The sequence below is a fragment of the Sceloporus occidentalis genome, unplaced genomic scaffold (assembly GCF_023333645.1).
Source record: "Sceloporus occidentalis isolate IW3139 unplaced genomic scaffold, rSceOcc1.0.p SCAF_21, whole genome shotgun sequence".
NCBI lineage: Eukaryota > Metazoa > Chordata > Lepidosauria > Squamata > Phrynosomatidae > Sceloporus > Sceloporus occidentalis.
The window spans coordinates 4,700,001-4,715,098 of NW_028317001.1; the positions used below are offsets into that span (position 1 = coordinate 4,700,001).

Consider the following 15,098-nt stretch of genomic DNA (forward strand, 5'->3'; position numbering starts at 1 on the left):
ATACACAACAGACACACACACACACAAATATATATATGTATTATGTATATTCCTTAGTTGAGCATTTTGGACTTCTCTCCAGTAAACAGGACTTCGAAATAAGGCCCCAATCCAATCCAAATGCCTCTACTGAAGAATATCTATCTATATCTATATAGATATAGATATATAGAGATATATATCTAGTATATTCCTTAGTGGAGGCCTATTTGGACTTTTTCTGGAGTAAAGAGGGCTTGGGGATAAGGCTCCAATCCAACCCACATGTCTCTACTGAAAGGATAAATGTATGTATGTATGTATGTATATTCCTTAGTAAATGTATGTATGTATGTATGTATGTTCCAAGGGAAATATACATTTTCCCTTGAGTAAACAGAGCTTGAGTATAGGTCTCCAAGCCAATCCGGGTGCTTAGCGTGTGTAAATCAATACTATAGATATAGTGTGCTTATGGATGGATACTTATATATACCATATAGGTAGAGTTACCTATTTGTATAGGTAGAGATTACTTTGGTGTAGTAGGATTCAGAGATACAGCCGTGTTAGTCTGTAGAATCAGTCTGTAGAGAGATCTTGTTCTATCACCTTTGAGATTCAGTGACTAACTGCGGTGTAGTAGTTTAGTAGTTTGCGTAGGACTCAGGAAATCAGGATTTGAATCCCAGAGCAGCCCTGGAAATACACTGGGTGAGAAAGGACTTGAAGCTACACAACAAATAAATACATACATACATACTACAAAAATTCCCACAACCTTCAATGGAGTAGTATTTTTTATTTTAAGTTGGATCACGCTCCTATTATTCCCCCCCCTCCAAATTTCCCAGGTGCCCATTCCCAGTGACCTAAGTGGTCTAGCTTTACTCCGGGTTTACTCCAGGTTTACTCCAGGTTTACTTCGGGTTTACTCATGAACAAATCTCCTCCCAAAGCACCTGAGTGGAGTCATTATATGTAATAGAAAGAAAGGCACCCATGTTGGACACGTATATGTGTCTCTCTCTTTTATTTAACTATTACCTTTTCTTCTACAAAGGGTTTGTCCCATATATATATATATATATATATAATAAAAGGGGGCTTGATCCTTCCTTGAAAAGGTTGAATTTATTTGTGTATTTAATTCATTTTTTGTGCAGCCTTGACGTTAAAAAAGAAATCACTTTTTACAACCTTGAAATCCACAATCTTTAAAAAATCCATTTAAAACCCTTTAAAAAGTATAAAATGAACATTAAACAAAGATACCAAATTTTGTCTATTATTCATTATTATTATTATTATTAACATTTATTTATAGAGCACTGTTCTATTGCAGTTTTTTTTTTGCAAATTATAATAAAGAATTAAAAATCAAATATAGTAAAAACATATCAAATAAATAAACCAAAACATAACTAAAAAAACACAATTAATTAAAAAAAACCAAACCAGACCTAAAACCTATTTATTGTTGTGGCACTTTTAATTGTTTTTAGAAAATTTCCATATTTATTTATATCATTAATACATACAATAAGGTAAAATAAAAAAACCATGATATTGAATTCTTATTAGTATTTTTGGGGGTTTCCTATAAAGTGTTTCGTAGATCTTCGTTTTATTTCCTTGCAAAAATCCTAATCCTTTCCCTTTGAATTTGAGTTTATATTCCTTTTACTTACACTGTCCAGTTTTCCAAAGTATTTTATATATATATATATATATATATATATATATATATAGTATTGTTGCTTCCCATCAACTCTATTATCTATTTTCCTTTATTTCCTTGCAAAAATCCCCGTCCTTTCCTCCCAATTTGATTTTACATTCCTTTTTTCTCCTTTTGTGAGCCGCCTCGGCGAAGAAAGGCGGCATACAGAGGCATTAAAATCCAACGTGTTTTAAAGCACAATGTAATTAAAAAATCAAATGTAATTAAAAATCCAACGCATTTTAAAATACAATGTAATTAAAAGCCCAACGCATTTTAAAACACAATGTAATTTTTAAAATCCAGTGTAATTTTTAAATACGATGTAATTAAAATCCAACGTATTTTAAAACACAATGTAATTTAAAAAAACCCAATGTATTTTATAATGCGATGTAATTAAAAATCCAAATGCATTTTAAAACACAGTGTAATTTAAAAAAAAACTAATGTATTTCAGACTACAATGTAATTAAAAATTCAGTGTATTTTAAAATACAATGTAGTTAAAAATTCGACCTATTAAAATCCAATGTATTTTAAAAATACAATGTAATTGAAATCCCAGGCGTTTCTAAATCCAAAGTCATTAAAAATCCAACTGTGTTTCAAAACACAAAATCGATGTATCTTAAAACACAATGTAATTGTTTAAAAAATAACCCAATGTGTTTCGGTTTGTGGATCTGTGGGATGCCGCCTTTCTCCCAAGGCGGCTTTGGGCGTTGAGTATTTATTATTATTACTACTATTATTGAGAATAAGGCTCAAAATAGGACAAGATTCATGGTGCAGATGCTGCTGAAAGCGGGAACGAATGCTCTTAGAGCATGGAAAGTGTGCAAGAGGAGTGTTTCATAGGAGATGATGCAAAATGTCATGGATATAATATAATATTTGGGGGTGTGGGTCAATGCTTGTGGATTGCCCTCCTCCTTTACACCTGCTTTGCTCCTGCTTTACTCCTGGTCTATTCCTACTTTACTCCAGGTTTACTCCCACTTTACTCCTGGTTTACTCCTACTTTACTCCAGCTTTACTCCTGGTTTACTCATTCTTTACTCTCCCCTCCCTCCCAGGCGTATGTTCCCTCCGTTCAAGGTGCGGGTGAGCGGCCTGGACAAGAAGGCCAAGTACATCCTGCTGATGGACATCGTGGCGGCGGACGACTGCCGCTACAAGTTCCACAACTCCCGCTGGATGGTGGCCGGCAAGGCCGACCCGGAGATGCCCAAGCGCATGTACATCCACCCGGACTCCCCGGCCACCGGAGAGCAGTGGATGGCCAAGCCCGTCGCCTTCCACAAGCTCAAGCTCACCAACAACATCTCCGACAAGCACGGCTTCGTGAGTAATGCAGGCTTAGCAGCAGGAGGAGGAGGAGGAGGAGGAGGAGGAGGAGGAGGAGGGAGGACGCGTGCAGGATCCAGGCCCTGAAAGGGGGTGGGGGGGTTAGCCCCGGACTCCTTCCTTCCTTCCCTCCCTCCCTCCCTCCCTCCCTTCTTCTTTCCTTCTCTCCTCCCTCCCTTCCCTCCTCCTTTCCTTTTTCTTCCCCTTCCTTCCTTCCTTCCTTCCTTCTTTCTTTCTTTCTTTCTTTCTTTCTTTCTTTCCTTCCTTTCTTCCTTTCCTTCCTTCCTTCCTCCTTCTTCCCTTCCTTCCTTCCCTCCCTCCTCCTTTCCTTCTCTCCACCCTTCCTTCCTCCTTTCTTTCCTTCCTTCCCTTCCCTGACCCAGCAGAGTGGGTTAGCTTCCATCCTCTTTCCTTCCTTTCTCCCCCTCTTCATTCCCTTCTCTTTCCTTTCCCTTCTTTAACCCTGAAGAGTAGGTTAGCCTTGACCCTCTTTCTTTCTTTCTTTCTTTCTTCTTCCCTTCCCTGAGCCAGCAGAGTGGGTTAATTTCGACCCCCCTTCCTTCTTTCTTTCTTTCCTTCCTTCCTTCCTTTTTTCCTTCCCTTCTCTTCCCTTTCCTTTCCTGACCAGCAGAGTGAGTTAGCCCTGACCCTCTCTCTCTTTTTCCTTCCTTCCCTTCTTTTTCCTTTCCTTTCCTGACCCAATAGAGTGGGTTAGCATCAGTCCTCTTCGTCGCATCAGTCCTCTTCGTCGCTTTCCTTTCCTCCTCTTCTCCTTTCTTTCCCTTCCTGACCCAGGAGAGTAGGTTCGCCTTCGCCTCGATCCTCTTTTTCCTTTCCTTTCTTTCCTTACCTTCCTTTCCTTCTCTTTCCTTTCCTGACCGAGAAGGGTGGGTTAGCCTCAATCCTCTTTCTTTCTTTCTTTCTTTCTTTCTTCCTTTCTTCCTTCCTTTCTCTTTCTTTCTTTCTTTCTTTCTCTTTCTTTCTTTCTTTCTTTTTCTGTCTTTCTTTCTTTCTTTCTTTCTTTCTTTCTTTCTTTCTTTCTTCCCTTCCTTTCTCTGACCCAGCCTCGATCCTCTTCTTTATTTTCCTTCCTTCCTTCCTTCCTCCCTTCCCTTCCCTTCCCTCCTTCCTTTCCCTCCTTCCTTCCCTTGCCTTCCATGTTCACCTGTTGAAGGACATGAACCAACCTTTAGTAGCAGCAGGGTTGACTCCCTTTGTAAAAACCTGCAAGGAGTGTAGGAGGCGGTGGGGCTGGGGGCATGAGATCCCCCTCCCCTATATAGGTATAGATATAGATATAGATGCAGCCTGGGAGGGAGGAGGGGGTGTCTCTCTTATCAGGAGTCCATAAATCCCAGCGCCTTCCTTCTTCTTATCAGTTGTTTACAATCCGGAGTAACTTGCCCCAGGTGGGTGGCTCCTCTGAGTTGGAGGGCAGAGGTTGTGGAGGGCCTAGTAGGAGAGGAAGGATGGAGGAAGGATGCAGATGGACACCCCTCTAAGGGATGTAGTTCCTTGCCATGGGATCCTGGGAGTTGTAGGTCCGCAAGGTCTTGGGATCCTGGGAGTTGTAGACCCGCCTTTGCAAAATTACACATCCCAGGATCTTGTAGGAGGGCGCCTGGCAGCTTAAAGCGGGGGTCAGACTGCATCATTTCTACAATGCAGATGCACAGGAGATACTATCCACTTGGAAGCCCACTCTCAGCAATTGCAACAGCAGCCAAAACACTGGGTTGTGTGGTGACTTTCCCTGGAGAAAGTTGTGTATGGAGATGGTTTCCTTCAGGATCCTATCCTGTCCCTCCTTGTAGAGGAAGGGATTTTGTTTCCCTCTGAAGTCCAAGAGCACTGGTTATACTGGTTATAATAAAAATGGGGATGATGATGATGATGATGGGGATGATGGGTGGCCCAGTATGTTCTTGGAAATGGGTTTGCAAGCATGGAAGGCCTGGGGTCTCCCAAAACCACCACCTTTCACTGCAAAGCATTTACACTTTCGAAGGCAGGCGTAAAAGAAGGAGGCAAACTTTGGCCTACTTTTGCATGGAGGGGGGGGGATAAATAAATTCCAAAGGGATATATATATATATATATATATATAGCAAAACCGAATTTGTGGAAATCCAGTCCCCACCAGTTGCACCAGTACAGGATCCTAACTGGGTTTCCTCCATGAATTTTTCCTCCTCTGCAATCCCTAAATTTCATTGCAAAGGAGTAAGACCCTGAATTCGCATATATTTGATTCCTTCTCATTTTGTCCATTTGCACACCTTTTAAATCTGGATTGATCTCAAAGTGGGAAGGAGAATATATATATATATATATATATATATATATATATAAAAAATTTCCATTTGGTTTGCATTTCAATTTTGGAAGGAGGCAGAGATCCATGGATTATATAAAATTGAATAGCCTTCATGCTAGAAACACCCTTGTTTTTAATTGTATGCATATATACAATTTACATATATATATATATATATATATATGTAATTATTTGTAAATTTGTACAAATTTGTAATATATATATATATATTTGTAAATTTGTACAATTTGTAATTTACAAATATATATCTGTAAATATTTGTAAAAAATTGTAATTTACAAATATATATATATATCTGTAAATATTTGTAAATCTGTACAATTTGTAATTTACAAATTTGCAAAATTATATATATATATATATATATATATATATATTTGCACAAATTTGTAATTTACAACTATTTACAAATATATTTACAAATATATATATATATATATATTCATAATGTTTTGTAAATTGTAAACATAAATATATAGATATAGATATACACACTCAATTTAGAAAAATTAGATAGATAGATAGATAGATAGATAGATAGATAGATAGATAGAGATATATTAGGGCGAAGGCAGGAGGAAAGGAGGAGGGAATATGGGGATCATTTCCATAAATCTCCAGGGCCTTTGCTGGGTGATGAGTGACCTCTCTTTAAACTCAATTTAAGAGGTTACAACAAGGTGTAGGATTTTTTAAATTGAATTTATTATAGGGGAGGGATAGAGAAAATAGAGGAACCTGGCTTTTCAGGTGTATCTGGGATGGCAGAGGATTTCTTGGCTTCTGGGGTCTAGATTCAGGAAAGCAGGGCCAAGAGGGTGGGAGGTCTTAAAACCTCTTGTAAATTTACTCAGAGGTAAATGTTGTGATGTTGCAAGGGGCCTCCATAAAAACCCCTTAGAAAAGGAAATCGTGTTGCGGCTAAATATGAATGTCACTCAATCGAATAAATACATACAGACTATTATTAGTAGTAGTAGTAGTAGAAGCATAATAATCCTCGTATTCTTCCCCCTTCTTCCTTTCCTCTTCCTTTGGCCCATATATATATATATATATATATATATATATATTCACATGCATACACACACACACGCACACACACATTTACAATTAAAAGTAAGGACATTTCTGACATGAATTTATTATTATGATTATTAATGCCAGAAGCATAATAATCCCCATATTCCCCCCTTCCTCTTACCTTGCCCCATATATGTGTGTGTGTGTGTGTGTGTGTTTTATATATATATATATATATATATATATATATATATATATATAATATGTGTGTATAATTAATATATATATATATATATATAATTAAAAATAAGGGTGTTTCTACATGAACTTTTTTTCTTGTTCTTCTTCTTCTTATTATTATTATTATTATTATTAGGCGATGCTGTGCTGCTTTCCTAGCTAAAGGGAGATTGTTTTTCCACCTCGGTGTAAGGTGTAATTGGCAGTGTACTTACACTACCCTAACTATACAGTGTACATAACACTACCCTAACTATAGCAGCTGCGTGTGAACGATATTAATCAAATTAAACTCGAGTAAATACTCCCCATACACTCAGGTTTCCCTGTTGCTTCTCTATGTATTTATCTGGAGTATTTATACCCCTTTCTTTAGCCACCAAGAGCGTCTTAGGAATTAATTTGTTGTTGATTTTGTTATGAAGATTATTATTATTGATAATATTCTTGTCGTTATCTTTCTTCTTATTATTTACTCCTACTTCTTCCTCCTCCTCCTCCTCCTCCTATTATTATTATCATCATGGCCGCCTTGAGTCCCTGTTTTGGGAGAAAGGTGGAATATAACAAAATAAAATTATAATTATAATTACGTCATATTTCTTCATATCGTCTTTTTCTATTATTATCATCTTAACAGAAGAAGAAGAAGAATATGAGAATATTTTATAAGAGGAATATCTGATGTTTCTTCTTAGGTTCTTCTGTTATTATCATCTTATACTTTTTAGATTTTTCTTCTATTATTATCATCTTAGATATTTTCTTATAGTGTTCTTCTATTATTATTATTATTATTATTATTATTATTATATTTTTCTTATATTCTTCTATTATTATCTTATATTTCTTCTTATCTTCTATTATTATCATCTTATATATAGTCTTCTTTGATGATCATCTTATATTCTTATCTTCTTCTATTATCATCTTATATTTCTTCTTTTATTATTATCATCTTATATTATATATAGTGTATTATTATTATCTTATTTTTCTTATATTCTTCTATTATGATCATCTTATATTTCTTCTTCTTCTATTATTATCATCTTATATTTTTTCTTCTATTATTATCATCTTATATTATATATATTGTTATATTTCTTCTTATCTTCTATTATTATCATCTTATATATTGTCTTCTATGATGATCATCTTATATTCTTATCTTCTATTATTATCATCATCTATTTCTTCTTTTAATATTATCATCTTATATTATATATAGTCTATTATTATTATCTTATATTTTTCTTATATTCTTCTATTATGATCATCTTATATTTCTTCGTATCTTCTTCTATTATTATCTAATATTATATATAGTCTATTGTTATCATCTTACATTTCTTCTTCTTCTATTATTATCATCTTATATTATATATAGTCTTCTATGATGATCATCTTAGATTTCTCCTCATATTCTTCTTATATTATCGTCTTATATTTCTTCTTAAATCCTACATTTTAAAACATCTTATACTTCGTATATTCTTCTGTTATTATCACCTTATATTTCTCCTTATATTCTTCTTATCATCTTAGATTTCTTCTTAAATCCTACAATATTATCATCTTATTATACTTCTTATATTCCTCTATTATTATCACCTTAGATTTCTCCTTATATTCTCCTTATGTTATCATCTTATGTTTCTTCTTTTATTATTATATCCTTCTTTTCTTCCAAACTTGCTACTTGTTGAATTTGGACGAAACTTGCATTTTTGAGATTGTACAATCCAGGATTGTACAAAAACCGGGGACCGGGATTATTCTATTCTGCAAAACCGAGTAGTTTGTCTCTTATTTTCTCCCCCAGATTTTTAGGATCTTGTCCTTTTCTGGGGGAAGATTGTATATTTCGTATTTATTAAGGAAGAAACTTGGGGATAAACTGCAAAATAGGCCCAAAATTGGGTGGGAAACAAAAAGGATTGGGAGCTATGTGTACACTTGCGTCTATGCGTATCTGTGTATTTGTGTGAAAGAGAGAAACAGAAGGAAAAAGTTATGTCCGCAGCTCACAAATGAAGCCACCGGAAAACTTCATGAAAATTAAAATTAATTAATTAAATTAATGAATTAATTTTAATTCATTAAAAATTAAGACTAGTTTCAAGGAAAGGCACCAGGTCTGCAAACACAGGAAAGTTAAAATCTTAACTACCAATAAGTAACTAAAGGCAACCTCTCTTTTCTTCTCCTGTCTTTCTCTTGTCATCCTTCCTCTGCAATCCATTTCTGGCTGCATCCGCACTGCAGCAATGATAACCCAGTTTGACTCCACTTTAGCTGCCAGGGCTGAGTGCTATGGCATTCTGGGAACTGTGCTTTGTGGTGGCCCCCAAACTAGGATATGAAATCCGGGTAGGTTTCCTTGTGAGTCAAGGCTCCCTGAGTTCCAAAGAAAGAGCAGTCATCCATCCATCCATCCATCCATCCATCCCTGTCTGTCTGTCTGTCTGTCTGTCTGTCTATCTATCTATCTATCTATCTATCTATCTATCCTATCTATACATCTTTCTCCCCACATCTACCTGTCTGTCTGTCTGTCTATCTATCTATCTATCTATCTATCTATCTATCTATCTATCTATCCACCTCTCTCTCTGTGTATCTATATACCTCTATCTGTCTGTCTGTCTGTCCATCCATCCATCTCTCTCTTATACATCTGTCTATCTATACATCTCTATCTATCTATCTATCTATCTATCTATCTATCCATCCATCCAACTCTCTTTCTCTCTCTCCATCTCTCTCTGTACATCTATCCATCCATCTATCTATCTATCTATCTATCTATCCATCTCTGTCTATCTATATGTACATCTGTCTATCCCTCTCTTTCTCTCCATACTGGTTCTACAGACTGACATGGCTATATCTTTGAATACTCTCTCTATACATCTACCTGTCTATACCTCTCTCTCTCTCTCTCTCTCTCTATATATATATATATATATATATACATACACATACACATACACACACATATATATACATACACACACATCTATCTATCATCTATCTATCTATCATCTATCTATCTATCTATCTATACATCTATCTATCCTCTCCCCTCCCTCTGCCCCCCTCTCTATCTATACATTTGTCTGTCTGTCTGTCTATCTATCTATCTATCTATCTATCTATCTATCTATCTATCTATACCCCTCTCTCTCTCTCTTCCTCTCTCTATCCATCCATCCATCCATCCATCCATCCATCATGTACATTTTCTCAGAGGTCATATCCACTGTGGGATTATTATCTCCTGCATCTGAGGAGCTACTCCTATTTGTTAGAAAACAGGGGTGGGAGGGAGTGGGTTCTAATCCCAGTTCTCAGTAGTCTGTACCACTTTAGGACAGGATTCAATCCCTCAATCCCAAATGCTGGAGTACTGGAGGAGATCAAATCTAGTATTAGAAGAGATCAATTATAGTATTGGAGGAGTACTGGAGGAGGATCTGTGATTCTATGATAGGTATTGGAGGAGATCAAATATAGTATCGGAAGAGATTAAATAAGTATTGGAGGAGTATTGGAGGAGATCAAATCTAGTATTGAAGGGGGTCATATATACAGTATTGGAGGAGGATAGGTATTGGGGGGGAAACCAAATGGACTTTGTATCTGGATGGGAAAAGGGGGTGCCTTTAATTTGGAAGCTTAATCCGTAGTAAGTGGTTCAAAACAGGCCTAAAAGGACCTTGTAGGGCCAGCAATGGGCCTTGCTTCATAGCAAAGCGAGATGAAGGCTTTCCTTAACCTTGGATTAATTCTTTTGCGAATTAGGATGAAATTTGAATTTTTCAGAAATTAGACATTTCCTCTCCCTTTTTTTGCAAATCCCATTAAGGTCGCCAGGATGGTCAAAAACCATATGGATAGTAAATAATCCCATGATAGAGTTTTTGCCTTAGGGTCAGAAATGCAACCCAATATTTCCCTATTGCAAAAAGGAAAGCAATGGGACGGAATCCATGTATTCATTTGGTTGCAAAATGGCCTCTTATTATGTTGTTGGTGGGGAGATATCTACATATTTTATTGCAACCCGGTGGGAAATATTTATCTATCGCAGAAAGAAGAGCAATTGGATTTAATTTTAATTCAATTTTTATGGGGAAAATGTCCTGTTATGTTGAGGGAGAAATGTATATGTATTTTATTGCAACTCAGCCGAAGGGGGATAAGTTATCTGTTGCAGAAAGAAAAGCAATTTAATTTGATTTGGTTTAATTCTTTGCAAAATATCCTCTTATGTTTCTGGAAGAGAAATATATCTGTATGCGTGTGTGTGTGTGTGTGTGTGTGTGTGTGTGTGTGTAATATATATATATATATATATATTTGCAACTCAGCAGGTGGGAAATATTTATTTATTGCAGAAAGAAGAGCAATTTAATTCAATTTGATTTAATTTAAATTTTTGCACAATGTCCTGTTGTATTTATTGGTGTTGGGGAGAGAGAGACATATACATACATACATACATACATACATACATATATACTTTATTGCAACTCAGCTGGTGGGGAATATCTATCTGTTGCAGAAAGAAAAGCAATTGAATTTCATTGAATTCCACTTTTTGCAAAGTGTCCTGTTGTGTTTGTTGGTGGTGGGGAGAAAGAGAAACATGCATACACATATACATATGTGTATACAGAGAGATAGATAGATACATAGATAGATAGATAGATAGATAGATAGATAGATAGATAGATAGAGATATATACATACACAAACATACTTTATTGCAACTCAGCCAATAGGGAGTACAGTATTTATCTATTGCAGAAAGAAGAGCAATTGAATTTCATTTAATTCCACTTTTTTCAAAGTGTCCTGTTGTGTTTGTTGGTGGTGGGAAGAGAGACAAATATACACACACATATACACATATCATATACATATACATACACACACACACACACACACACACACACACTTTATTGCAACTCAGCCATTGGAGAATATTGATCTATTGCAGAAAGAGGAGCAACTATACATATACGTGTGTGTGTGTGTGTGTGTGTGTGTGTATTATTGCAACTCAACTAGTGGGGAACATTGATCTATTGCAGAAAGACGAACAGCTATACATATATGCAAGTCTGTGTGTACGTGTGTGTGTGTGTGTGTGTGTATTATTGCAACTCAACCAGTGGGGAACATTGATCTATTGCAGAAAGACGAACAACGTGTATTTCTATTTTGATTTCATTTTTCACAAACTGTCCTGTTGTGTTGGTGGTGGAAGAGAGAGAAATATACATATACATGTGTGTGTGTGTGTGTACATGTGTATATATTTTATTGCAGCCATACACACACCACACACACACACACACACATATATACACACACGTGTGTGTACTTGTATATGTATATATATTTAATTGCAACACAGCTAGTAGCAAATATTGATCTACTGCAACGTCTTTCTATTTCCATTTCAATTGTTTTGCAACATGTTGTTGGTTGCCTTTGTGACCTTCCTCTTTTCCTCTTTCCCTCCTTCCTCCTTTCTCTGGACACAGACCATCCTGAACTCGATGCACAAGTACCAGCCCCGCTTCCACATCGTCCGGGCCAACGACATCCTCAAGTTACCTTACAGCACTTTCCGGACTTACGTGTTCCCCGAGACCGACTTCATTGCCGTCACCGCTTACCAAAACGACAAGGTACAAGGGTTGCGGATCGGTGTGGTTGTGATAGGAAAGATCACACAATCCTTTAATCCGGGTCGGGCCCAGTCCACACTGCAGAAATAATCCAGTTTGAGACCGCTTTAACTGCCACAGCTGTAGCATTCTTGGAGCTATAGTTTGGAGCTATATATTAGAGAGCTACATTACAGTGATCTGAAACTGGATCACTTTCTTCAAAGGCACACAACGACAACAACGACAACAGAAAATGGACCTTGAATTTGCTTTGGAGCTGGCCAAAGAGTGGGACTATTGGCTTTATTGGGTTCTGCAGGCATCTGCACTGCAGGAATTAACACAGTTTGACACCACTTTAACAACCCTGGCTGCATGCTATGCATTCCTGGCATTTTTGCGAGGGGTGTGTATGTGTGTGTGTGTGAACTTCCTGACAGAGAAGGTTGCACCGAAAACACACACCCTAACATAGAGCCATGGCAGTAAGAGTGGGATCAAACTGTGTTAATTCTCCAGTGCGGATGCAACCTATAGTTGTGCAAACTGCTGAGATCCAGTTGCAGCAGGAAAGAGAAGAGGGCAATGGCAACGTACACACAGACAAATACACACATTTTATGTGCGACCCACGTTTTCCCCGGGGTCACGCTCGCCTTGGCGGTAGGCCCAGCTTTGGAATAATTGTTGATCGATTACGAACCTTGCCATAAAGTTTACGAGGCAAAGTTTACCAGTCCTGAAGGCAGCAGAGGGTTGTGCGTGTGTTTGTGCGAGTGTGTGCAAGCAAAAATGTGCAAGCAACAATAAAAAACACCCTCCGATCTTCAGAGGCCTTATTCCCTCTGATAAGCATCCATAGCTCTGCCAACCAGCCTTAAATTTCCTAGCAAAGCAGGCCTCCTTTCTGAGCAGCCTCAGCGCTATACAAATCCAGACTTGAAGGATAACTACAGGTAACTAACTACTAAGACCAGGTAACTACTGGCCTTAAGCTGGCATCTGCTTTGGTATAGCATCCATAGCTATATGAACCGGCCGGCCGTGGCTTCCCTAGAAAGATAGAGCTCAGTCCTGAGCGGCTTCAGTGCAAAACAAATCCACAGACGCAAGACTTGGAGATAACTATAGCTAACTACTGCGTAACTACTAAGACCAGATAAGTACTGGTCTTAAGACAGCATCTGCTTTGGTGGGGATTGTAAGCATCCATAGCTTTTATCATCCAGCACTGATCTTCCTAGGAAGGTAGGTCTCTCTTCTGAGCAGCCTCAGCGCTATACAAATCCGCAGACGCAAGACTCGAAGGCACACAACAACAAACAACAAACAACAAAGATAGGTGATAACTCCAGATACACACACCATACTAAAACAAAAACTTGTTGATTTTGAAAATCAAATCATCTGAACTGTTATTAATCTTGAAAGATTTATATCTATCATTATCAGCTGACTGTTCTTAATCTGCAACGCTTTGCATTATTATTATTATTATTATTATTATCATCATCATTATCATTATTATTAACATATTAAACTGTACATTTTTGTCATTTTTTAAAAAACAGATCACCCAGCTGAAAATCGACAACAACCCCTTCGCAAAAGGATTTCGAGACACCGGAAACGGAAGGCGAGAAAAACGGTAATAATAATAATAATAATAATAATAATAATAATAATAATAATGTTTATTCATATAGTCTTTTTCATAGAAGGGCAGAACATCAGGTGCATAGGAAACTATAATATACCAACATGCTAAAACAATATACTAATATACTACTTGTTGTTGTCGTTGTGCGTCTCAAAGTCATTTCTGGCTCACGGCGAACCTATCGTGGGGTTTTCTTGACCCTCCTCTGAGGCTGAGAGAGTGTGACTTGCCCAAGATAAGCCTGGAATGACTTGGAGGCATGCAGCAACAACAAGATAAAATCTTTATGGGGTTTTCTTGGCAAGATTGGTTCAGAGTGGGTTGCCATGGCCCTCCTCTGAGGCTGAGAGAGTGTGACTTGCCCAAGATAAGCCTGGAATGACTTGGAGGCATGCAGCAACAACAACAAGTAGTACATTAGTATATTATTTTAGCATTTTGGTATATTATAGTATTGTGTTGTATTGTTTCATCTCGACTATATGCACCTGATGTTCTTTTATGGGGTTTCCTTGGCAAGATTGGTTCAGAGTGGGTTGCCATGGCCCTCCTCTGGGGCTGAGAGAGTGTGACTTTACCCAGTGGGTTTCATGGTCTCCCAGAGGAAATAATCCATCCCTCCTCAGTTGAAGATTGCAAGAGAGGTAGTTTTCCTTGGAGGTCCTTTGACATTCTGGAGACAAAGCCAGGGGTGGGATTTGGAAGAGGGAACTCTGCACATGCTCCAGAGACCAGTTGCTTAAGGCTTCTCGCTTTCTTTCCCTGTGAAGGAAACAGTTGACCCTGCCTTCCCTGCGGATGTACGAAGACCAGTGCAAAGCGGATCGAGACGGGGCCGAATCGGACGCCTCCTCGTGCGAACCCGCCCCGGTTCGGGATTCGCTTCACTCCCCTTTGGGAACTACAGCTCCCAGCCCTTTGAGGCTGCACCGAAATAGCAGAGGTAAAGATTTCTCTCACTATGTGTGTGTGTTTCTTTTGGACTCCAGTTCCCAGAATCCCCCAGCCGGCATATGAAATATATAGATCAATAGGTTTAAAACCTCCTCTGCTTTTTTCCCTACTTCGAAATATATAGATAAATAGGCATAAAAGTGC

General features: G+C 37.6%; 1 protein-coding gene across 2 annotated transcripts in view; it reads left to right on the forward strand.

Annotated features, from left to right (window-relative positions):
* Positions 1-15,098, forward strand: part of LOC149301465 (T-box transcription factor TBX2-A-like) — a 28,976-nt gene that overhangs the window by 5,412 nt on the left and 8,466 nt on the right. Inside the window, exons 1-5 of one of the 2 annotated variants that reach the window (XM_089484378.1) lie at positions 333-693; positions 2,782-3,049; positions 12,212-12,358; positions 13,912-13,988; positions 14,771-14,943. In XM_089484378.1, coding sequence (XP_089340504.1) covers positions 2,786-3,049; positions 12,212-12,358; positions 13,912-13,988; positions 14,771-14,943 — 661 coding nt within the window. In that variant the 5' untranslated portion in view covers positions 333-693; positions 2,782-2,785. Of the gene's footprint in view, positions 1-332; positions 694-2,781; positions 3,050-12,211; positions 12,359-13,911; positions 13,989-14,770; positions 14,944-15,098 lie in introns of those variants that run through there. The other variant, XM_089484379.1, reaches the window with a different exon arrangement.